At 42.0% G+C, this 23,998-nt stretch overlaps 1 protein-coding gene across 1 annotated transcript in view; it reads left to right on the forward strand.

The window, feature by feature from the left end:
- Positions 1-23,998, forward strand: part of LOC123749429 (probable glutamate receptor) — a 139,097-nt gene that overhangs the window by 77,685 nt on the left and 37,414 nt on the right. Inside the window, exons 10-11 of the mRNA XM_045731522.1 lie at positions 7,136-7,316; positions 18,877-18,976. Coding sequence (XP_045587478.1) covers positions 7,136-7,316; positions 18,877-18,976 — 281 coding nt within the window. The remainder of the gene's footprint in view (positions 1-7,135; positions 7,317-18,876; positions 18,977-23,998) is intronic.

Raw genomic sequence — 23,998 nt, forward strand, 5'->3', positions numbered from 1 at the left:
ATATATATATATATATATATATATATATATATATATATATATGTCGACCTAGTAGCCAGAACGCACTTCTCAGCCTACTATGCAAGGCCCGATTTGCCTAATAAGCCAAGTTTTCAAGAAATATTTGTTTTTCGACTGCCTAACCTACCTAACCTAACCTAACCTAGCTTTTTCGGCTACCTAACCTAACCTAACCTATAAAGATAGGTTAGGTTAGGTTAGGTAGGGTTGGTTAGGTTCGGTCATATATCTACGTTAATTTTAATTCCAATAAAAAAAATTGACCTCATACATAATGAAATGGGTAGCTTTATCGTTTCATAAGAAAAAAAATAGAGAAAATATATTAATTCAGGAAAACTTGGCATATTAGGCAAATCGGGCCTTGCATAGTAGGCTGAAAAGTGCGTTCTGGCTATTAGGTTAGGTAGCCGAAAAAGTTAGGTTAGGTTAGGTTAGGTAGGTTAGGTAGCCGATAAACAATTAATTCATGAAAACTTGGCTTATTAGGCAAATTGGGCCTTGCATAGTAGGCTGAGAAGTGCGTTCTGGCTACTAGGTACGACATATATATATATATATATATATATATATATATATATATATATATATATATATATATATATATATATATATATATATATATATATATATTGGTGTATACTGGCAGCAGGTTTTCTTTCAAACATGTTTCATTGAATATGACCGCATATTCTGTATTTATTATTTTCTAGGTTAGGGCTTCTATCCCTCTAACTATTTTCTTAGCATCAGGGCTTAATTGGAATAGGAGTTCTCCAAAACTCATTTTCGTACTTTTAAGGTGAAGAAAAGAAGTGATTTACTATAGAGTGTATTACACTTATTTGTATAATTTGCACGACGTTTCGAACCTCCATGGTTCATTCTCAAGTGAACAGATCTTACAATACTAGTTGATTTTATACCCGCATTAGGTCAGGTGATAATACAATGAAGGTGAAAAACATGGGGGGATACATAAGGGATAAACATAGGGGCTGCAGAAGGCTTATTGGCCCATACGAGGCATCTCCTATCTAAACACAAAGATTAATCCAGTGTAATTGGCCTGTTATGTTGGACATTGTCTTCTGTGTTGGCATCGATATGTTCTTGTCTTGTCCTTACTCTCATGGTGGGTAGAGTAAATAGTTCCGTGATTTGGGTGTTCATGGTAGGTCGCTCTATTCTTATGTGAATTGCCTCAAGAATTTGTAATCTTCTTGAATCTTGGGTTTTGTCTATTATGCAAGTATTCTTGTTCAACATTTCTCTTGTTAGAGTAATGTCATGGGCTTGTCTCATGTGATTCCTAGGGGCACCAGATTGAAGATGGCATGTCAAACGCCTCGTCAGCTTGGTCGACGTCATACCTATGTACTTACATTGAAGGTTACATCCTTCGTGGGGGCAAGTGTACATGTATACAACGCTTGACTGCTGTAGAGGGTTCTCCGTCGGCTTCGGGCTGTTTTTGATAAGGAGTTCGGAAGTCTTCTTGGTTTTGTAGAATATTATCAGGTTTATGTTTTGGTTAGGAGTAGTGCTTTTTACTCCTTTACGGATTATTTCTTTCATTATTCTTTCCTCTTTTATATGTTCACTGTGCATGGTTGATTTGTAATATAATTTTATTGGGGGTGTTGTGGTTTCTGCTCTAGGTTCTGAATTATACCAACGGTCCAAGTGTCTTCTTATAGCAGCGTTTATTTCCGCGTTGCTATATCCGTTGTTCACCAATACCTGAGTTACTCTTTCAAACTCTCTACTCACGTTGCTCCATTCAGAGCAGTGGGTAAGCGCTCGACGAATATAAGCATTGAGAACACTGGCTTTGTATCTTTGGGGGCACTCACTTCTACCGTTCAGGCATAATCCTATGTTGGTGGGCTTGGTATATACGTTGGTGCTTAAAGAGGTTCCTGTTTTTGTTATTAGTACATCCAAGAATGGCAGACTGTTATTTTCACTATTTTCATGTGTAAATCGGAGTACTGACTCTCTCTCTAGGTGTCTTTTTAGGTCAATTAGTTCATCTGAGTATTTTACTATTACGAATATGTCATCTACATAACGGCAGTATACAGTTGGTTTTTGTCTGCTACTGAAGACCCTATCTTCGATGGTTCCCATATAAAAATTAGCAAATAAAACTCCTAAGGGGGAGCCCATTGCTACTCCGTCTATTTGTAAATACATGTCTCCTTGTGGACTGATGAAAGGGGCTTCCTTTGTACATGCTTCGAGAAGACTTTTCAAGTGTGGCTCAGGTATGTCTAATTTGGGGGTGCTCTCGTCTCTGTATACTCTGTCCAGTATCATTCCTATGGTTGTGTCGACTGGGACGTTGGTAAAAAGGGATTCAACGTCCAGGGAAGCGCTGATTCCATCGGGCTGGGTAGATTTGATCAATTCTAGGAAATCTGCTGATGATTGTAGACTAAACTTACTTGGAGTGTATGGAGTTAGGAGTTCATTGAGTTTCTTTGCCAGGAAAACTTTGCCAGTTTCTTTGCTTTGTTTCTTTGTTTCTTTATATATATATATATATATATATATATATATATATATATATATATATATATATATATATATTATTAAATATGACCGAAAAAGTAATATTAATAATTCTAACACGAATTTTCTCGATCTTTCGTACATTCCCTTTCACTGTTGGTGGTAATTCAAAAATCAATTCTCCAAAATTCATTTTTATTTCTAGTCTGACGCGACACTTGAGCGCGTTTCGCAAAACTTATTACATTTTCAAAGACTTTACACATACACAACTGAATAGAACTTACACATCTCCGATTTGTTTATATCTACATTTGAGTGAGGTGGATGGGGTGAGGTGGTATTAATAGGGTATTAAATTCATCAACACAAGACAGAACACGAAACAATGGGTATTGAATGGAAGTGATTGTAGAAAGTCTATTGGTCCATATTTCTTGATGCTTCTATATTGGAGCGGAGTCTTGAGGTGGGTAGAATATAGTTGTGCATTAATTGGCTGTTGATTGCTGGTGTTGACTTTTTAATGTGTAGTGCCTCGCAAAAGTCAAGCCGTCTGCTATTGCTGTATCTATCGATGATTTCTGTGTTGTTTACTAGGATTTCTCTGGCGATGGTTTGATTGTGGGAAGAGATTATATGTTCCTTTTTGGAGCCCTGTTGCTTATGCATCGTTAAACGCCTAGAAAGAGATTGTTGTCTTGCCTATATACTGGGTTTTTTGGAGCTTACAGTCCCCAAGAAGGCATTTGAAGGCATAGACGACGTTGGTCTCTTTTAAAGCGTTCTGCTTTGTGTCTGGAGAGTTTCTCATGAGTAGGCTGGCCGTTTTTCTGCTTTTATAGTAAATCGTCAGTTGTATCCTCTGATTTTTGTCTGTTGGGATAACGTTTCTATTAACAATATCTTTCAGGACCCTTTCCTCCGTTTTATGAGCTGTGGAAAAGAAGTTCCTGTAAAATAGTCTAATAGGGGGTATAGGTGTTGTGTTAGTTGTCTCTTCAGAAGTTGCATGGCGTTTCACTTTTCTTCTTATGATGTCTTCGACGAAACCATTGGAGAAGCCGTTGTTGACTAGGACCTGCCTTACCCTACAGAGTTCTTCGTCGACTTGCTTCCATTCTGAGCTGTGGCTGAGAGCACGGTCGACATATGCGTTAACAACACTCCTCATGTACCTGTCTGGGCAGTCGCTGTTGGCATTTAGGCACATTCCTATGTTTGTTTCCTTAGTGTAGACTGCAGTGTGGAAACCTCCGCCCTTTTCCATGACTGTTACATCTAGAAAAGGCAGCTTCCCATCCTTTTCCGTCTCGTAAGTGAAACGCAGCACGGAACTCTGCTCAAATGCCTCCTTCAGCTCCTGCAGATGTCTGACATCAGGTACCTGTGTAAAAATGTCGTCAACATACCTGCAGTATATGGCCGGTTTCAAGTTCAGTCTACACTAAGGAAACAAACATAGGAATGTGCCTAAATGCCAACAGCGACTGCCCTGACAGGTACAAGAGGAGTGTTGTTAACGCATACGTCGACCGTGCTCTTAGCCACAGCTCAGAATGGAAGCAAGTCGACGAAGAACTCTGTAGGTAAGGCAGGTCCTAGTCAATAACGGCTTCTCCAATGGTTTGATCGAAGACATCATAAGAAGGAAAGTGAAAAGCCATGCAACCTCTGAAGAGACAACTAACACAACACCTATACCCCCTATTAGACTATTTTACAGGAACTTCTTTTCCACAGCTCATAAAACGGAGGAAAGGGTCCTGAAAGATATTGTTAATAGAAACGTTATCCCTACAGACAAAAATCAGAGGATACAACTGACGATTTACTATAAAACCAGAAAAACGGCCAGCCTACTCATGAGAAACTCACCAGACACAAAACAGAACGCTTTAAAAGAGACTAACGTCGTCTATGCCTTCAAATGCCCACTTGGGGACTGTAAGCTCCAAAAAACCCAGTATATAGGCAAGACAACAACATCTCTTTCTAGGCGTTTAACGATGCATAAGCAACAGGGCTCCATTAAGGAACATATAATCTCTTCCCATAACCAAACCATCGCCAGAGAAATCCTAGTAAACAACACAGAAATCATCGATAGATACAGCGATAGCAGGCGGCTTGACGTTTGCGAGGCACTACACATCAAGAAGTCAACACCAGCAATCAACAGCCAATTATTGCACAACTATATTCTACCCACCTCAAGACTCCGCTCCAATATAGAAGCATCAAGAAATATGGACCAATAGGCTTTCTACAAACACTTCTATTCAATACCCATTGTTTCTGTTCTGTCTTGTGTTGATACTTTTAATACCCTATTAATATCCCCTCTTGTTCTGTCTTGTGTTAATGCCACATCACCCCTCCCACCTCACTCAAATGTAGATATAAAATCAGAGATACGTAAGTTTTAATCAGTTGTGTATTTGTGAAGTCTTTGAAAATGTAATAAGTTTTACGAAACGCGCGCGTGTCGCGTCAGACTAGAAATAAAAATGAATTTTGGAGAAGTGATTTTTGATTTACCTCCAACAGTGAAGCGTAATGTACGAAAGATTGAGAAAATTCGTGTTAGAATTATTAATCTTACTTTTTCGGTCATATTTAATAATATATGTCTACAGGAAAGACTGCTACCAAAATATACTAATATATATATATATATATATATATATATATAACGTCGTTCATCAGTATTCATTGGAGAAGCCGTTATTGACTAGGACCTGCCTTACCCTACAGAGTTCTTCGTCGACTTGCTTCCATTCTGAGCTGTGGCTGAGAGCACGGTCGACATATGCGTTAACAACACTCCTCTTGTACCTGTCTGGGCAGTCGCTGTTGGCATTTAGGCACATTCCTATGTTTGTTTCCTTAGTGTAGATACATACAGCGATAGCAGACGGCTTGACGTTTGCGAGGCACTACACATCAAGAAGTCAACACCAGCAATCAACAGCCAATTATTGCACAACTATATTCTACCCACCTCAAGACTCCGCTCCAATATAGAAGCATCAAGAAATATGGACCAATAGGCTTTCTACAAACACTTCTATTAAATATCCATTGTTTCGTGTTCTGTCTTGTGTTGATGAAATTAATACCCTATTAATATCACCTCTTGTTCTGTCTTGTGTTGATGAAATTAATACCCTATTAATGCCACATCTTGTTCTGTCTTGTGTTAATGCCACATCACCCCTTCCACCTCACTCAAATGTAGATATAAAATCGGAGATGCGTAAGTTCTATTCAGTTGTGTATTTGTGAACTAAAGTCTTTGAAAATGTAATAAGTTTTACGAAACGCGCTCGTGTCGCGACAGACTAGAAATAAAAATGAATTTTGGAGAGTTGATTTTTGATTTACCTCCAACAGTGAAAAGAAATGTACGACAGATTGAGAAAATTCGTGTTAGAATGATTAATCTTACTTTTTCGGTCATATTTAATAATATATATATATATATATATATATATATATATATATATATATATATATATATATATATATATATATATATATATATATATATATATATATATATATATAAAACCAAGAAAACGGCCATCCTACTCATGAGAAAGTCTCCAGACACAAAGCAGAACGCTTTAAAAGAGATCAATGTCGTCTATGCCTTCAAATGCCCACTTGGGGACTGTAAGCTTCAAAGAATTCAGTATATTGGAAAGATAACAACATCTCTTTCCAGGCGATTAACGATGCATAAGCAACAGGGCTCCATTAAGGAACATATAATCTCTTCCAACAACCAGACCATCACCAGAGAACTCTTAACAAAAAACACGGGAATCATCGATAGATACAGCGATAGCAGGCGGCTTGATATCTGTGAGGCACTACACATTAAGAAGTCGACACCAGCAATTAACAGCCAATTAATGCACAACTATATTCTACCCACTTCAAGACTCCCCACCAATATAGAAGCATCAAGAAATATGGGCCAATAGGCTCTTTGCAGTTACTTCCATTCTTCCCTTTAACTTACAAAATATTATAATCATTGTTTCGTGTTCTGTCTTGTGTTGAAAGTTTGTTTTCACCTCATCCAAAACTGTTGTAACATATCACCTCACACAAATGCAGGTATAAAATTAAAGCTGTTTAAACTCTGTTTAGTGTTTGCAGGTTATAGTTGTGTGTGTCTAAACTAATGTCTTTGAAAATGTAATAAGTTATTACGAAACGCATTAAAGTGTCACGTCAGATTAGAAATAAAAATGAATTTTGGAGAATTGATTTTTCAATTACCATTAACAGTGAAAAGAAACATAAGAAATATTGAGAAAATTCGTGTTAGAATTTTTACTCTTACTTTTTCGGTCATATTTAATAATATATGTCTACAGGAAAGACTGCTACCAATATATATATATATATATATATATATATATATATATATATATATATATATATATATATATATATATATATATATATATATATATATATATATATATATATATATATATATATATATAAAGACACCAATAATAATTCATATCTCATTCAATGTCTCTCTCTTTAAATAAATATTTCTTGGTTATTTTTTCAGTCTGTCCAGTCCGGAATATATCGCGAGGTGTTTGAGGCTGGATCTAAAGGACGCATCGAGTACAGGAACATCTACGAATTCCTACAAAATGTTTCTGCCCTGCTGAGCGACGGCCGTCACGTCCTCATTGGGAATGAGATCCTCCTCAACATAATTATCAGCAAAGAGTTCTCTCGCACAGGTTTTCCAGGGTTTGCTCATGCCGAATGGCAATTAAGAAAAAATGTTGTAAATTAAATAACTGTAAATTAAAAAATCTTTAATGAAAATAGCTGTTAATGGGAAATTTTTGTGATCACCAATGGATTATACTGACTCACATGCACATTCATACTGGGGAGGTGGGACCAAAGAGCCAAAGCTCAACCCCAAAGCGCAAGCACAACTAGGTGAGAACATAAAGACATTCATAGTTAATACAAAATATGAACACAAACAAAACCAGAGATGAGGATTACTCATTAGGTAATTCTAATGTACATTGGGATTACCGTAAAACTTCATTCTAGTGGTAAAAATCGCTTATAGGAAAACGTTAGAATTAGGATGAAGGAAGGTAATTAAAGTGTGGACATGTTCACCCAAGTCAAGAGTCTGATCTAATTATATACGTCAGGCGTCGTGTCGTGTTCTATCTAAAATGTTTAATTCCTCATTATACTCATATAAACAATCAAGACAAGGACCATATGCACCGGGGGTGCGGAACCAGCTCCTAGGTGCATGTATGTTAAAAGTATCCTTCAGTTCTGGACTATGTTGGGCACTAATGTAAGTTTGCAGGATTTATTTTTTGATTGTTGCCGCCGGTGGCGGCTAGTTTATTGTGCACCCCATACTCATTCTGTGAGCGGTAGTGCAAAAAGCATTACAGAGGGCACAAAAGGTCTTTATCAGACCTCATCTTAGAATATTACATAAACAATTTCATCTATTCTTCACACCTTATAGTTACAATGTCAGCTAGTTACAGAGAAAGTGCTATTTCAAGAGCTATATATTTACAGTAAGTCATTATACATTAATGGTAGGTCTTATCATTAATACATAATAGTTTGACTAATGGAGATATTACATCTTAGGGGAGCTTCTGTTTATTATTAGTCCTCACAATACACTACTTGTTTCCTAATCTCATATGTCGTTTATCTACTGGAAGCGAAATATGGATACAGTGCAAGGATTTCAGGTAATTTATCCAAGGTGTATAATGATAGGGTTGCCATATTATACACAGTGAGCTAAGATTTATCTCTAAATGGCTCAATTTTACTACAATCCAAGATACAGTGTTCGAGTGTGTGTCCCTGTCTTGTCCACACACTTTACACTTCACCTCAATCCCTATACAAGCTGAACTGCCAGAGATACTTGTAGCCAAGTCTTATTCGAGCTGTGACAACATTTGTTAGTTTACTTACTTTGTTACTTGACCCATACACCTGTTTTACTTCACACATTTCATTGTGATGAACAATGAACCTGCTAGTTCCAGTTTGCACTGTTCTACTTTCTTCAAATTCATCCAGGAGTTCTCGTCTCATGACACTATTAAGGGACCTATTTGGTAACTCAAGATTCCGTTCAATACTCTTTATTTACTGCAGCCTTAGCATGGGCGTCAACTTTGTCATGTTCCTGCAGGCCAATGTGAGAAGGAATCCACAACATTTTTACATTTACCATCTTGCTAAGTATTCTTATATATCTACGTCTAGTTTCCAAGACAAGCACGTTATTACTTGATGGCATACTGTTTATTGTTCGTAGCGAGGAAACGGAGTTAAAAATAATTAAGCAGTCTACTTAAGTGTTGTTAATAATTTCGAGTGCTACATGTATTGCTAACAACTCAGCTTGCATTGTGGATGCCCAGTTACTAATTCGGATATTCTTTTGAATTGTGGTGCCATCTGGCTGATGAGCAATAACAGCACTTTCTGCCCTCCCTGTAGCTGTATTGAGTGATCCGTCAGTGTATATGGTCTGTGCTATGTTGTTTTCAGCTCGTATATTGTGAATGTGTTCTATGGTGCTTAATTTAGCAGCAAGCTGAGCATGAGGGTTGTTTGTGATTAGTTTCTTGGTGGGGTATGCAGGAGTCAGGATGTCAAAAGGCACTATCTGCCAGGGTGGAAGGAAGTGCTGTACTCTTTCATCTGTATATACATCGTGCAGTCCCATCATTTTAATATAAGTGGCTGTTCTTTGAATTCATTTAGACTCGCTTGTTGAAGTATCAGTACATCCCATCCTCTTGAGTGTTCATAACGTCACTAAAATGATGCACTAAATTGTCCCAAACCTAACCAAGGACCCACGTAAAGATAACAGGAATTCGCGTCAATTTTGCTAGCTGCTATGATTTTTAATACATACGTTTTTGGCCTTTGAAGATTTATACGTCAAAATGCGACGTCAAAATTTGTCAAAATTCGAGAGGACGGGTTTTTCAGCAAGCTATTGTGCTGGTATTAAAACCCCTGAATTGGAACATTAAACCATTCATCATTTTTTTCTAACAATTAAAATAATACCCATATATATATTGACAGTTACATATTGCGTTGTCTCAAAATATTGTTCTAATTGCCGGCAAAAATTGTGGCTTAGTTGAGAAAATCTTTGGAGCAGCATGGATTTTGAACAAGCGTCCTGAATTCTCTTGAATCCACTACGAGCCTGGAGACACCGAACTGGTAGCCAATCCAACATTGACCAATAATCTCCATGCACTCTGCTGTTATAGGGAAATCTTATCGGTGGGAATATACTTAATTTATTTATCATTTATTGTTCATTAAATTAATTATGACTATCTATTTCTTCAAAAGAGGACTATGTTTTTAATGTTTATCCTACCGATAAACTTCCACTTCCCATACTTGGAATTGCCTGCCTGCGTGTCGGAGGGTGTAGTAACAGCGTTGGTGCTCTTTAGTTGTTGGCTGACACGTGGTGCGAGCAGGTCACTGTTGTTGGTGTGTGGTGTGCCGGCTAGCCGGTGGGGGCAGCAGGCGTTATTGATTGGACGATGGTGGAGGTGGCGCTTTTGAATGTTTTCCGCGTGGAATTGACTTCAATTTACGGACTTGAGAAGATCTCTGACAGGCGTGTGATGGTCAAGTTCTCTGCACCTGCTCCATATTAACGCTTCTTGGGTGATTTTGCAGAGCACTCTTTCCAGCTCCCGGGCTCTGCAAGTACTGTGGTGGTGATGGACCAGTGTGTGTCACCGGTATTTGTCAGCATTCATGGAGTTTCCTTGGATTTTCCTGAGGAGGTCCTTCGCACCTGGTTCTCCCGGTATGGTACGGTGTTCACCCACTGCATAAATCGTCTCCATTCTGGCCGGCTGATGGGCTTGAGGACCGGTGTGCAGATGCTTGGAATGCATTTGATGCCTGCTGTTCCGTCTCAGGTCTTGTTCTACGACTTCAACTTGAAGGTTTTCTACGAGGATCAACCTCACACCTATTTTTGGTGTGGTTTGCACGGGCATCTTGCGGCCGATTGCAATGCGTCCGGGGTGGGAAGCCTGGCCCTCTTTCAGGAGAGTGGCATACCCCCCTTGGAGGTTGGGGGGGTCAAGCCTGGTGTTGCGGGGGCTGTGGTTTACCTCCGCGACCCCTCCTCGAAGGTGGTGCCTTCTGATTTGTCTGGTCCTACTCCATCTGTTCAGCAGTTTGGCCCACCTGACCCATTGGTATCCGATGCAGCGGCCTCGCTTCCTGTGCAGGTCATTACTGTGGAGGTTCATCAGTATTCAACTGTTGCTGACGTGGAGATAGGTGCGCCTGTGGAGGTTGGTCCGGCGTGTGTGAGTGGGGGATGCGATCCTTCGGGGTCCTCCGTGTGGTGTTGCCCCCTCGTCTGGTGGTGGTGCGTCTGGCGTGGTTGCTACTGCTCCAGAGGCACTGAGATCCTCTTGTGGCTCTAGAGGGCCTTCCCGGTGGCAGCATCGGAGCAGCCCCATTATAAGCAAGAGGCACGGATGCGTTCCTCGGACAGAGGTCCTTCCATCAAGAGAGCGGGAGGGGGAGGGGGGTTCAATGGCTGGGGCTGCTGTGGCACGCTGATGCTGTTCTCCCGAAGAGCGTCCTGAGCTTCACACGGAGTTGGATGAAATAGCCTGGTGCTATTCTTTCGTGTGTGGTACCTAGGGGTGGAGATTTCCCTAATTGACTGTATACGCTCCTTATCGTGCGGCACGTTGCCGGGAAGAAGGAGCTTTTCTGGGGTGGGCTGTTGCCCTTCCTGAGTCATAACACGAAGGGCATGGTTTTGGGAGGCGATTTTAATTGTCACTCAGGTGCGGGATTGCAATAGTGCGCATCTGTAGAACGTTTCTAGGGCGTTAGTTTCCACCTTACAGAGTTGTGGGTTTCGCAATACTGCACTCATGTTTGGTGGTGAACTGGAATTCACCTTTGCTGCCCAGGGTGTATTCCAAGGTGAATCGTTTTTAAGTTCATAGGCGGGAGGGTTCTGTTTTTGCGTTTCGTACGGTTCCAGTTGCCTTTTCTGATCATTGTTTGGTGATGGTGCATGTTGCTGTTCGTAGTCAGGAACGTGTGGGGCAGGGTTGGTGGAAATTAAAATGTTGGTTGCTGCATTGTCCTTGAGTGAGTGATGAGTTTCGAGGGAGGTGGGCAGAGCATGTTGTTCAGAACTGCGAGTTTTCGTCGTTTTCGTCTGTGTTAGACTTATGGGAGTGGTACAAGGTGGAATTCATGTCTTTCTTTGTTGTGGTTGCAAAACGTGAGGCGGCGGGGAGGTTTGGTTTGTTGTACTTTCTGCATGCGTGTTTGACTTTGTTGTATGTGTTACTTAATAGTGGGGTTGATTGTTTTGATGATATTTCTGTGTGTAAGGAGTGCATTTGTGGTTTAAGGGAGGAGTTGGCGGAATGGTTCGGCTTGGGGCTCGTGTGGATGAGCACGTATCTGGTGAATGGTTTTCTCCCTTTCTTCTGTGGAAGGAGAAGGCCCTTCGAGAGACTGTTCTTTTTACTGGCCTCCATCATCCAGACAGTTCTGTTTTTTTTTAACACGGATGGGGTCCTGTTATTTGTGCAGCAAGAGTTGGGGACGCAGTATGAGGAGGTAGGGGTGGATGAGGATCTGGCGGCTTTCCTTTTGCGTCGCTGCTCACCTGGGTGGTCGGCTGCAGTCTGTTTTACTTTGGTAAGGGGACGTGTCGTTGGCTGAGCTTTGGGGTGTGATGCGGTCTTTCCAGTCTGGCACGGTGCCTGGTTCGGATGGGCTCCCTGTGATGAGGCTTTTTTTTGAGGTGGTGCGTTATTGTTTCCAGACCTGTTGTTTATCCACGTCCCAGTGTGATGGGGTTGTTCGGTTGCTTCCGAAGCCGGATGATTTGCGTTTTCTATTTAATTGGAGACTGATCACCTTGTTGAATGTTGATTATAATGTCATCTCGAAGCTGCTAGCGGGTCGGTGTCAGGATGTTATTGGTTTTGTGGTTTCGGTTGAGCAATTTTGTGGCATTCCAGAGAGGCCTTAGCTTCATTGCAATACTCTTATCTGTGATATGATTCTGTGTACCTCTGAGCTTCGTCTGCCTGCGGCGATGCTCAGCTCAGATTGGTCGAAGGCGTTCAACCTTTGTTTCGTTTAGCTTTGTCTTGCTGGCTATGGAGAGGTTTGGGTTTCCTCCGTTGTTTGTTTCTTGGGTACGTATGTGATGTATGCCCGTTGTCGTAGTTATGTATGCATTAATGTTTTTTTAGTATCCCTTTTGTGTCCCTGCCTCACTGACCTGTTCAGTCAGTGAGGCAGGGATGTCCTTTATCTATGCTCCTTTATGTTATTTTTCAGGAGCCTTGTTTTGTACAGTGAAGTCCTGTGCTTTGGTGGTTCCTCCAAGACTGCCCGCCGGTCTCTGTTTACGGATCTGTGGGTATGCTAATGATACGGTGCTGTTCGTGGCAACCGAGGGCTCTGTTGGTGTGGTTTAGGACTTTGTTCGGCGTTTTGAGCTGGTCACGGGAGCCCTCGTTAATAAGGATAAGTCCTGTCTGATAAGGCTGGAGTGCTGGGCCTCCCGTTCGATGTGGGCAGGATTGTGGTTTCCGGAGGTCTGGTCACTTCGGGTTCTCAGGGTTACTTGGTTTAGCTCGTATGATCGATCTTTGGCTTATAATTGGGACGTTGTGTCTTGGTCGGTTGAGGTGGCAGTTGGTTTGTCGTCTTCGCGTCCGTTGACGGTTTATCAATGGGCGATTGTTGTTACCAGTAAAGTTCTTTCAAGGGTGTGGTTTTTGGGTCGGTGCTTCCCCTTGGATCGGTAGCGTGCTCGTGGTTTGGAGTGTAGAGTGTATCGGTATGTGTGCTATGGGAAGTATCATCTGGTTCGTCACTCCTCCATGGTTTTGCGGGTAGAGGAAGGGGTGTTGGCATTCCTGAGGTTTTTACCAAGGCGATGGCCTTGTTTTGGGTTTTGTTGCATCAGTATTTGGAGGTGGGTGGGGGGGGGGGTCTCAATGCCCTTGGTGTTTACTTTATGTTCGGTTAGGCTTAGTTATTTGCTGGAGTTGGAGGCTGGTTGTGAGGTCGCCTTTTGTATGCCTGCTTTCTGTATTCGTGGGCAGTTGGGATTCTGCGAGCACTCTGTCGTGTTCTGGGGTTTTTGTTCATGTCGTGTCGAGTTTTTTTTTGGGACTCTCCTTCGTCGTGATGCTACATTGGGTCGAGGGCTTGTTTCCGTCCTGGTTGGGGGGGGGGGGATTTGGTAGCTTTTGGGTGGGTGGCATCTGGCTCCAAAACAGCTTGAGTTTCTCCTTCGTATGCTGCATGAGGCGTTGCTGTCGAATGATCGTTTGTGTATGCTTGGGTTGCGTTCTTCTGCGGCGTTTGCGCATTGTGGGTTGGTTGAGACGCAGAAGCATATGTTTTATTTTTGATTGCGGGTTCAGGGCTTAGTTGATTGGTTGCATGATGAGCTTGAGGTGTTCTGTGGGCCAGGGTTTAGAGGTGATGCTTTGCGGTTCCTGTTTCTTTCTTTTCCCCAGGGCTCCCAGCGGCTCGAACACCCCGAATGTCTTGATGGCAGATTATGTGTTTTGCGTGTGGGTTGGGCGTTTGGAGGGATATGGGGTTTGTCGGATTCTGGGTTTTCTGCAGGGGTGTTTGCGTTTCACGTGGTGGTGGTTGCGGCGTGTTTTTCCGGTGGAGTTTATTGGTTAGTTCACTGATGCGTATGTTCAGGGTGATGCTTTGGGGCTGATAGAGGGGTCAAGGGATAGATCGGTGTATTGGTGTGGTCGGGTTGGGTTTTGGGAGGTAGATTGTTGGGTGATTTGGTCTTTTAGGTTGTGGGTCTTCCCTCCCCCCCCCCCCTTTCTACGGGCTTCATCGGCAAGGTGAGGTGTGTTTTTGCGTGTGTTGCGTTTTTTGTGCTGCTCCTTGTGTGTGTGTGTGTGCGCCCTTGGTGTTTAGTTTTTAAGTGTTTTGTGTTCCTTGTTGCATGTTCCGGTGTTTTTCTTGTGTGCTGGGTGTGGTTGTGGACTTTTTTTCTTGGTTCCTGTGCGTTCCGGTGTTTCATCCTGTTGTGTGTAGGTGTGGCTGCTTTTCCGGTTCCTGTACTCACCTAATTGTCACCTAATTGTGCTTGCGGGGGTTGAGCTCTGGCTCTTTGGTTCCGCCTCTCAACCGTCAATCAACTGGTGTACAGATTTCCGAGCCTATTGGGCTCTATCATATCTACATTTGAAACTGTGTATGGAGTCAGCCTCCACCACATCACTTCCTAATGCATTCCATTTACTAACTACTCTGACACTGAAAAAGTTCTTTCTAACGTCTCTGTGGCTCATCTGGGTACTCTGCTTCCACCCGTGTCCCCTTGTTCGCGTCCCACCAGTGTTGAATAGTTCATCCTTGTTTACCCGGTCGATTCCCCTGAGGATTTTGTAGGTTGTGATCATGTCCCCCCTTACTCTTCTGTCTTCCAGTGTCGTAAGGTGCATTTCCCGCAGCCTTTCCTCATAACTCATGCCTCTTAGTTCTTGGACTAATCTAGTAGCATACCTTTGGACTTTTTCCAGCTTCGTCTTGTGCTTGACAAGGTACGGGCTCCATGCTGGGGCCGCATACTCCAGGATTGGTCTTACATATGTGGTATACAAGATTCTGAATGATTCCTTACACAGGTTCCTGAACGCCGTTCTGATGTTAGCCAGCCTCGCATATGCCGCAGACGTTATTCTCTTTATGTGGGCTTCAGGAGACAGGTTTGGTGTGATATCAACTCCTAGATCTTTCTCTCTGTGTTTCATTAAGTACTTCATCTCCTATTCTGTATCCTGTGCCTGGCCTCCTGTTTCCACTGCCTAGTTTCATTACTTTGCATTTACTCGGGTTGAACTTCAACAGCCATTTGTTGGACCATTCACTCAGTCTATCCAGGTCATCTTGTAGCCTCCTACTATCATCCTCTGTTTCAATCCTCCTCATAATTTTTGCATCGTCGGCAAACATTGAGAGGAACGAATCTATACCCTCTGGGAGATCATTTACATATACCAGAAACAGTATAGGTCCAAGGACTGACCCCTGCGGGACTCCACTTGTGACTTCTCGCCAATCTGAGACCTCACCCCTCACACAGACTCGTTGTCTCCTGTTGCTTAGGTACTCCTCTATCCACCGGAGTACCTTCCCTCTCACTCCAGCCTGCATCTCCAACTTTCGCACTAGCCTCTTGTGTGGCACTGTATCAAAGGCTTTCTGACAATCCAAAAATATGCAGTCTGCCCACCCTTCTCTTTCTTGCCTTATTTTTGTTGCCTGGTCGTAGAATTCAAGTAACCCTGTGAGGCAGGACCTGCCATCCCTGAACCCATGTTGATGCTGTGTTACAAAGTTCCTTCGCTCCAGATGCTCCACTAGTTTTTTTCGCACAATCTTCTCCATCAGCTTGCATGGTATGCAGGTTAGGGACACTGGCCTGTAGTTCAGTGCCTCCTGTCTATCCCCTTTCTTGTATATCGGGACTACGTTAGCTGCTTTCCAAATATCTGGCAGTTTCCCTGTTGCCAGTGATTTGTTATACACGATGGAGAGTGGTAGGCACAGTTCTCTTGCTCCTTCCTTTAGAACCCAAGGGGAGATTCCATCTGGGCCTATAGCCTTCGTCACGTCCAACTCTAGTAAACACTTCCTTACTTCCCCACTGGTAATCTCAAACTCTTCCAGTGGTTCCTGGTTAGCTATTCCCTCACTTACCTCTGGAATTTCTCCTTGCTCTAAGGTGAAGACCTCCTGGAATTTCTTATTCAATTCCTCACACACTTCCTTGTCATTTGTAGTGAATCCTGTGTATGCCGGTCGTTGTTTTCTGGTGTCTGCGTGTGTCTTGCCTTATGTTCCACCGGTTCCTGCGTGTTTTGGTCCTGTGCTCCTGTATGTGTGGGCTTTTTGTCCTGTGTGTGTGGCCCTTTTGGCTGAGTTTCTCCATCATGCTTTACCGTGTTGCTAACCCATGTGTTATTTTACCTAGTTTTCCTCTTGTCACTGGCTTGTTATGTGTATGTGTACTCTGTGTGTGCCTTTGTGTTCTCTGTGTTAGTCATGCAGTTCCTGTTTTGTGCTTGATTGTATTTATTTTTTATTGTTTTGTATTGTTTTTGTGTTGTATTCATGTTCTCGCGTTTATGGTTTTGTATACTTCTTGCTGACCATAAGGGTTCCTTCCTGTTCGTTTGTCATGTACTTTGTCTGGATTTGTAATTTTTTATTGTATATTTTTACTTTTACAAATAAAAAAAACTCGCACACAACGGTGGTTATGATTATAACATGTGGTAATACCGTAATTAAACGGTTAACCTATTATTGATTTTACTAAACCATAATTAAACGGTTATTGAGTAAAGTGTATAATAATTGTTAGTATGAATAACTTATTGCCTTCTTATCGGACTATAAGGTTTAGACAGTCAACATGGAACAGGTTTAGAACAGATGAGTGGGCCCCGCTGGGTAATGACGTCGTTTCTCTAGTGACGCCGCCTCAACATGAATGACAATTTTTCAGTAACAGTGTATAGTCCCAACTCCAGCCTATCGAAACATTACAATGAAGCTACGCACAAATTACGCTAATTATTATTATTATTATGATTATTGAGGCATGATCAGTCTACTCGATTTATGACACTCACCTAGTAGGGCTGAGACTCATGCCACATAACTCACCCCATAGGGCTGGGACTCATGCTACATAACTCACCCCATAGGGCTGGGACTCATGCTACATAACCATCTACATCTAATCTGTCTTACATTGGCCTACTAAGAACAAAGGTAGAGACAGATAAATATGCACTTCCCTTTTGTTGTCGTGGTCGAAGTCATCCGTCAACACAGGTATATATATTAGTTCAAATACCAGCGATGCGCTTCAAGTAACACTGACAAAATTTACATATATTGTTGGGAAGGTTTTGATCTGCTACTCCTCTCTCCTTCTCCCTCCCGCGCAAGGGACGCGTTCAATTACTACGTTACTTATAAATATTTGGAAGGAGGAGTATATTCTAATTCATTTGATAATTGATAATTTAGTTTAATTTTAGTGAAGTGTATTTTAATGGTTTCAATGAGACTGTTAGATTGAGTATTGAATTGAAATTATTATATGGGTGTGAAATTAATTTCTGTGATGTAGCAGTACAGTTTCGGTTTCTGGAGTGAATTGGTCACGTCCATGCCCCTTGATAAGTAACTAAATTATTTTAATTGATATTTAATTAATACAAAACAGCACTAATATTATTTATGCACATTATATTAAAGAATTCTTAATGGATGTGGAAATTTCTCACAGGTGTTGGTAATGTATCCCACATACACTCTGGTGTTGGCAACGTATCCCGCATTAACACAGGTGTTGGTAACGTAATCCCGTATACACTCTGGTAGAACTATAACGGAGCTCCCCACCAAACGCTCCCTTCAAATACAAAACAAAAAATCACAGAATCGCACGTCCTAAGCGCTAGGGCACCTCCACCAGCGTTACCTGTGTCACCATCTTGGCCAGGTATATATCAATGAGGAAATCTCTGAGTCAGGACGAAGAGCGAACCACAGTCGTTGCTGACTTAGTTTATGATGATTTTTTTTGCTTCAGTATTTATCGTTGAAAATTCTAGTTAATTCATTTACCCACAAAATTATTAATCAATGAACAACAAATCCTTCTGTTTTATATAAAAAAAAGGTCTATACCAACTGTACCTATTCAACGAAATAAAACAACAACAAAATGATTGGTATATGTTTAATTGTATATAAAGAATATTCGATCGGAAACGTTAAATATGATTTCACAAATGCCAAATACTTAATGTCCACAATAAAGAAAGCAATTATATGCCATGAAAACTGAAAAAATGCCTGCAGACAACTGGTCACAATAACATGCCTGAAAATTAAACTTCCAACCTACAAATCTAATGAATTGACGACGTTTCGGTCTTTATTGGACCAATACCAAGTCGTAATTGAAAAAGAGAGAAGAAAAGCAATTGACTCCTCCATCCTATCACACTCTGTATACATTTATAAATCACCAATGTAAAGTTCCGTTAGTCTATCTACAGGCCTTTGGCCTCCAACCTTTGAGAGATATACAAAATATGAGTTTCGTTTTATTTATATAGATAGAGCATAAATTTGAAATGTCACTCTTAATATCTGTTATTGTATTTCCTACAGGAAACTGTTACTACTACTTATCGAGAGAGAGACTACTACCCTCTTTATTGGTATCCATAGGACAGAAGAACAGTCCTCTTGTTCCTGCATTAAGTAAGAGGTACAGATATTTTTTTGGATTGCTATATTGCTATTAGAATTTATAATGTAAATAAATATAATATATATATTTTTAAGAGAGAATCTTTGATTGTCTGTATGTCCAAGGTGGGAGGCTAGAGGCTTGGAGCCAGCATAGCCAACTTTGCAGGGTGAAGCTGGGTTACGACACGGACACAGGCCGGTAGGAGTCACCAGAATTAAAGAAGGAACAGCGTGCTATGGTCAAATACTGTTCTCAACAACTCATTTTGGGTCTGTCCTCTAGCCAGCTACTCCTGGGATAAACATCTAAAAAGATAAAATTTCAGAGCTAATTATTTCTTATAGTAAATTGGAATATTATATACCCGTCTAATTATTATTTCTAATATTATATTTTTTTAAGGAACATTAAAAAGACAATCTTTCTACAGCTACAAAGGCTTTCTCAAATCTATTGGGAAACCATTATACATTTTTTAAACTTTCTGCGGGTGAGAGAAGTCGAGAGGAGATAGGTAAGACTGGAAGATGTCTATTTTTATTTAAAAAATTTAAAACATTATGCACTGATATTGGGAAAATTAACAGAAATAATTTATTCGCCATAATAAGGGATTAAAGGATGAAATAATTTAAATTAAAACTAAGCCTCGACCATCCTAAAACCCTGACACCTTTCTCAAAGCCAATGAGAAACTCATATATTTTTGAATATATCACACATGCTAATGGAAAACTATTATATTATTTTATAAGAGACAGAATGTAAACATAAGAAGAGAGACAGGCAGAAAGAGATAGACCTGCAGAGACAGGGTCAACTGGACCTAAGGAAGAGGGAGTGACAGGAAGACAGAAAAAATCGGAGAAATACAGACAGCATTACACCTATAAATTCAGACATTAAACAGAGACAGACATATAGATAAAGAAAGACAGGACAAGGGCGAAATGGAAGGAAAGGGCAATGATGGAAGAGATGGAGAGAGAATGGAAGCATATTTGAAGAGAGGGGAAGGAAAGATAGGGGACAGGTGAACTAGAGAGAAAATAAGTTGGGAATAGGTTTGAAAGATGAAGGTGGTAGAAGGCATTTACATACAATTGAAAAAAACATTAGAAAATTAACGAGTCAAAATGCTGCTGTGTTTATTCACACACACACACACACAGACACACACACACACATATAGCATAGTCATATTGCTAGCGATAGTGCGAAGAAACGAAGTGGAGCTAGTGGCATCACCAGAGCATATAAGTGTGGAGGACTGCGTGAAGCGACCTGACCTGACGGCCAGCGTGGGTCGACCCGCCATGGAACTACCTGATTGTGTTTGTTGAGTGGTGACTCTGATCAGTGGTAAAGTAAATTGGTGAATTGTCACACAACGATACAGTGACTGACTCCAGAGCTTTGTGTAGATAGAGAAGAACTGACTTCATCAATCTACTAGCACTCAGTGAATCACCTAGTGGGAGACAACGACGGATAACCATCGTCATCATACATCGTCCTTACTCATCTGGTTGTGTGAGCAGGAGGCAGACTGGTATGTACCCCCCTCTCTGGTCAATTAATCAGGTGTACAGATTGAGGTGAAATATTATCAAATTCTTGATCAGGATATCATATATATTTAAAATCTCAACGTGGCTCATTTAGGTAGAGGTAACGCTTAAGGGGACTCGTGACACACGCACGCACGCCCACGTACGTATGCACGCACGCACATGCAAAAATGCACACACATACGCACACACAAACGTTCAGTCAGGGAAGAAAGGATTAACACCTTTTGTGGAAAGAGCCAAGCCCCTACTATACCCCACCTCCTCTCTTACCCCCCATCTAACCTGACCTGACCTGGTCGCCACCACCGCCCCCCACCCCCCAGTCCCCCGCATCCCCCCCTCTCTCTCTCTCTCCCACTTTCTCCTCTCTCTCCTCTCTCTCTCCTCTCTCTCTCTCTCTCTCTCTCTCTCTCTCTCTCTCTCTCTCTCTCTCTCTCTCTCTCTCTCTCTCTCTCTCTCTTTATCTCTCTCTCTCTCTCTCTCTCTCTCTCTCTCTCTCTCTCTCTCTCTCTCTCTCTCTCTCTCTCTCTCTCTCTCTCTCTCCCCCTCCCTTGCTCTTTATCTCTATCTCTCTCTCCCCCTACCTCTCTCTTTATCTCTCTCTCTCCCTCCCTCTCTCTCTCTCTCTCTCTCTCTCTCTCTCTCTCTCTCTCTCTCTCTCTCTATCTCTCTCTCTCTCTCTCTCTCTCTCTCTCTCTCTCTCTCTCTCTCTCTCTCTTTCTCTCTCTCTCTCTCTCTCCCTCTCTCCCTCTCTCACTATCTCTCTCTCTCTCTCCCACCCCACTCTGCCCTTCTGACGAATCCTATCACGGCACAACTAGGAACAGGGTCAAGCATGACAGCCAGAAGTAACAGGGGAACAGGGAAAAGTTCAGGCGACGAAATGAAGGAAGTGTTTGACCAGTTTCTGGAGGACATCAAGAGTGAGATGCAGGAAATGAAGAATGAAATAAGCAACCTAAAAAGAGAGCTGACAGCAGCAAAGGAGGAGATTAGAGCCCTCAAAGAGAACAGCATCGATGCTGAGACTCGGATAACCACCCAGGGAGAAGGTGGTAATAGTACTTTGGAAGAGAATGCCACATTAAAAGCAACATTTGCAGAAATGCTAAAAAAACAACTCTGAAGTAATGTCTGCAGTGATGGAGGTAGCCATGAAAGCAGCCACCTCACAGGAAGCGGCACGCTCCGCTACCCAGCTGCTGGAAAGGAAAAGAGGAGTGGTAGCTGTAGGTATTAAAGAGCAGGAAGGCTCTTATAGGAAAGAGTGGAATGATAAGGACAAAGCGGCAGTGAATGAAATACTGAAGGCACTAGACATGGATGGGGCTGAGCATAGCATTGAGAAGGTTTTCAGATTAGGCTGGTACAAAAAAGACCGAGACAGTGTGTTAAAGATAGTGTTTGCAAACGAGAACACAAAGGACACGATTCTAACAAAGAAAAGCCACCTGCAACATGTGGGAGAATTCAAAAAAGTATTCCTCCAGAGGGACATGACGAGGGAGGAGAGAGCCATGGCGGCAGAAGCAAGGAAGAAGTGCAGGGCGAGAGGGGAAAACCAGGAAACCACAGCTCCCAACACATCACCCCCAGAGGCGAGGGGGGAACCCACAACCAGCTACCCAGTAACACCAGCGGGGAGGGCAACCCCACCACCCTCCTCTGCATAGAAAACCTCCATTTCTTTCCTGTCCATCCGCCTCGTTCACCCCATACCCTTCCTGTCCTTCCCCCTTCACTTGACCCCCTACCCCTCATCCCAGTATCCTCTGCAACCCTGTTATCCACCTCACAAATCCTTAGACCCATGGCACAGCTTCCTCCACCAGCAGAACATTCACCAAGGAGGAGATTTGAGAAGGGACAGAAGAAAGTGAGCCTCAAGGCAATGTACACTAACATGGATGGTATTACAAATAAAGCAAATGAACTTGGAGAATGGGTACTAGAGGAAAACTAGAGGAAAATAATAGCTCTCACAGAAACAAAGCTGACGAAAACAATAACAAATGCAGTGTTCCCACAGGACTATTATGTTACGAGGAAAGAGAGAGAAGGAAGAGGCGGGGGTGGTGTAGCTCTGCTGGTAAGAAAAGGCTGGGATTTTGAGGAGTTGGTTGTTCAGGGATGTGAAGGTTTCAGTGACTACATAATAGGAACAATAACAACTGGAGGGCAAAAAATTATAGTCGTAGTCATATATAATCTGCCACCAAATGACAGAAGACCCAGACAGGAATATGATAGAAACAATATGGCCACCATTAACATGATAGAGAGAGCAGCTTCTGTTGCTAGCAGGAATGGATCTGGACTACTAATCATGGGAGACTTCAACCATGGGAAGATAGATTGGGAGAACAGAGACCTGCATGGAGGACCAGAAACATGAGGAGCTAAGCTGCTGGACGTGGCAACAAGAAACTTTCTAAGCCAGCACATCAAGGATCCAATAAGAATGAGAGGAGAGGATGAACCAGCAATGCTTGTTCTGATATTTACCCTAAATGAGTGGGATATAAGGGAAGTCAAAATGGAAGCGCCCTTGGGAATGAGTGATCACAGTGTATTGAACTTTGAGTACCTGGTAGAGCTAGGAATTCCCCCCCCCCCAAAAAAAAAAAAGAACTAGGATACAAAAGGCTGGCATACCGAAAGAGAAATTATGAGGAGATGAGAAGCTTCCTAAGGGAAATACCTTGGGACACAGACCTCAGAGCTAAGTCTGTAGAAGATATGATGGACTTTGTCACCCAAAAGTGTCAGGAGGCAGTAAGCAGATACATCCCGGCCCAAAATGAAAAATCCGAGAAGCAAAAGAAGAATCCATGGTATAATAGGGCATGTATGAAAGCAAAGAAACTGAACAAAAGGGCGTGGAGGAACTTCCGGAATAACAGAACACCAGAAAGCAGAGAGAGATACCAGAGAACCAGGAATGAGTATGTCAGGGTGAGAAGAGAAGCAGAGAAAAGGTTTGAAACTGGTATAGCAAACAAAACCAAGACCGAACCAAAGCTACTCCACAGTCACATCAGAAAAAAAACAACAGTGAAAGAACAAGAAGTGAAACTTAGAACAGGCGAGGACAGGTATACAGAGAATGACAAAGAGGTGTGTGATGAACTCAACAAGAGGTTCCAAGAGGTCTTCAAAACAGAACAAGGTGAGGTCACTGTGCTAGGAGAAAGGGAAGTAACCCAGGCGGCCTTGGAAGAGTTTGAAATTACGAGAGAGGAGGTCAAGAGACACCTGCTGGACCTGGATGTTAGAAAGGCTGTGGGTCCAGACGGGATCTCGCCATGGGTACTGAAAGAGTGTGCAGAGGCACTTTGCTTGCCACTCTCCATAGTGTATAGTAGGTCACTGGAGACGGGAAACCTGCCAGAAATATGGAAGACGGCGAATGTGGTCCCAATATACAAAAAGGGCGACAGGCAAGAGGCACTGAACTACAGGC

The sequence above is a fragment of the Procambarus clarkii genome, chromosome 4 (genome assembly GCF_040958095.1).
Source record: "Procambarus clarkii isolate CNS0578487 chromosome 4, FALCON_Pclarkii_2.0, whole genome shotgun sequence".
Taxonomy (NCBI): Eukaryota; Metazoa; Arthropoda; class Malacostraca; order Decapoda; family Cambaridae; genus Procambarus; species Procambarus clarkii.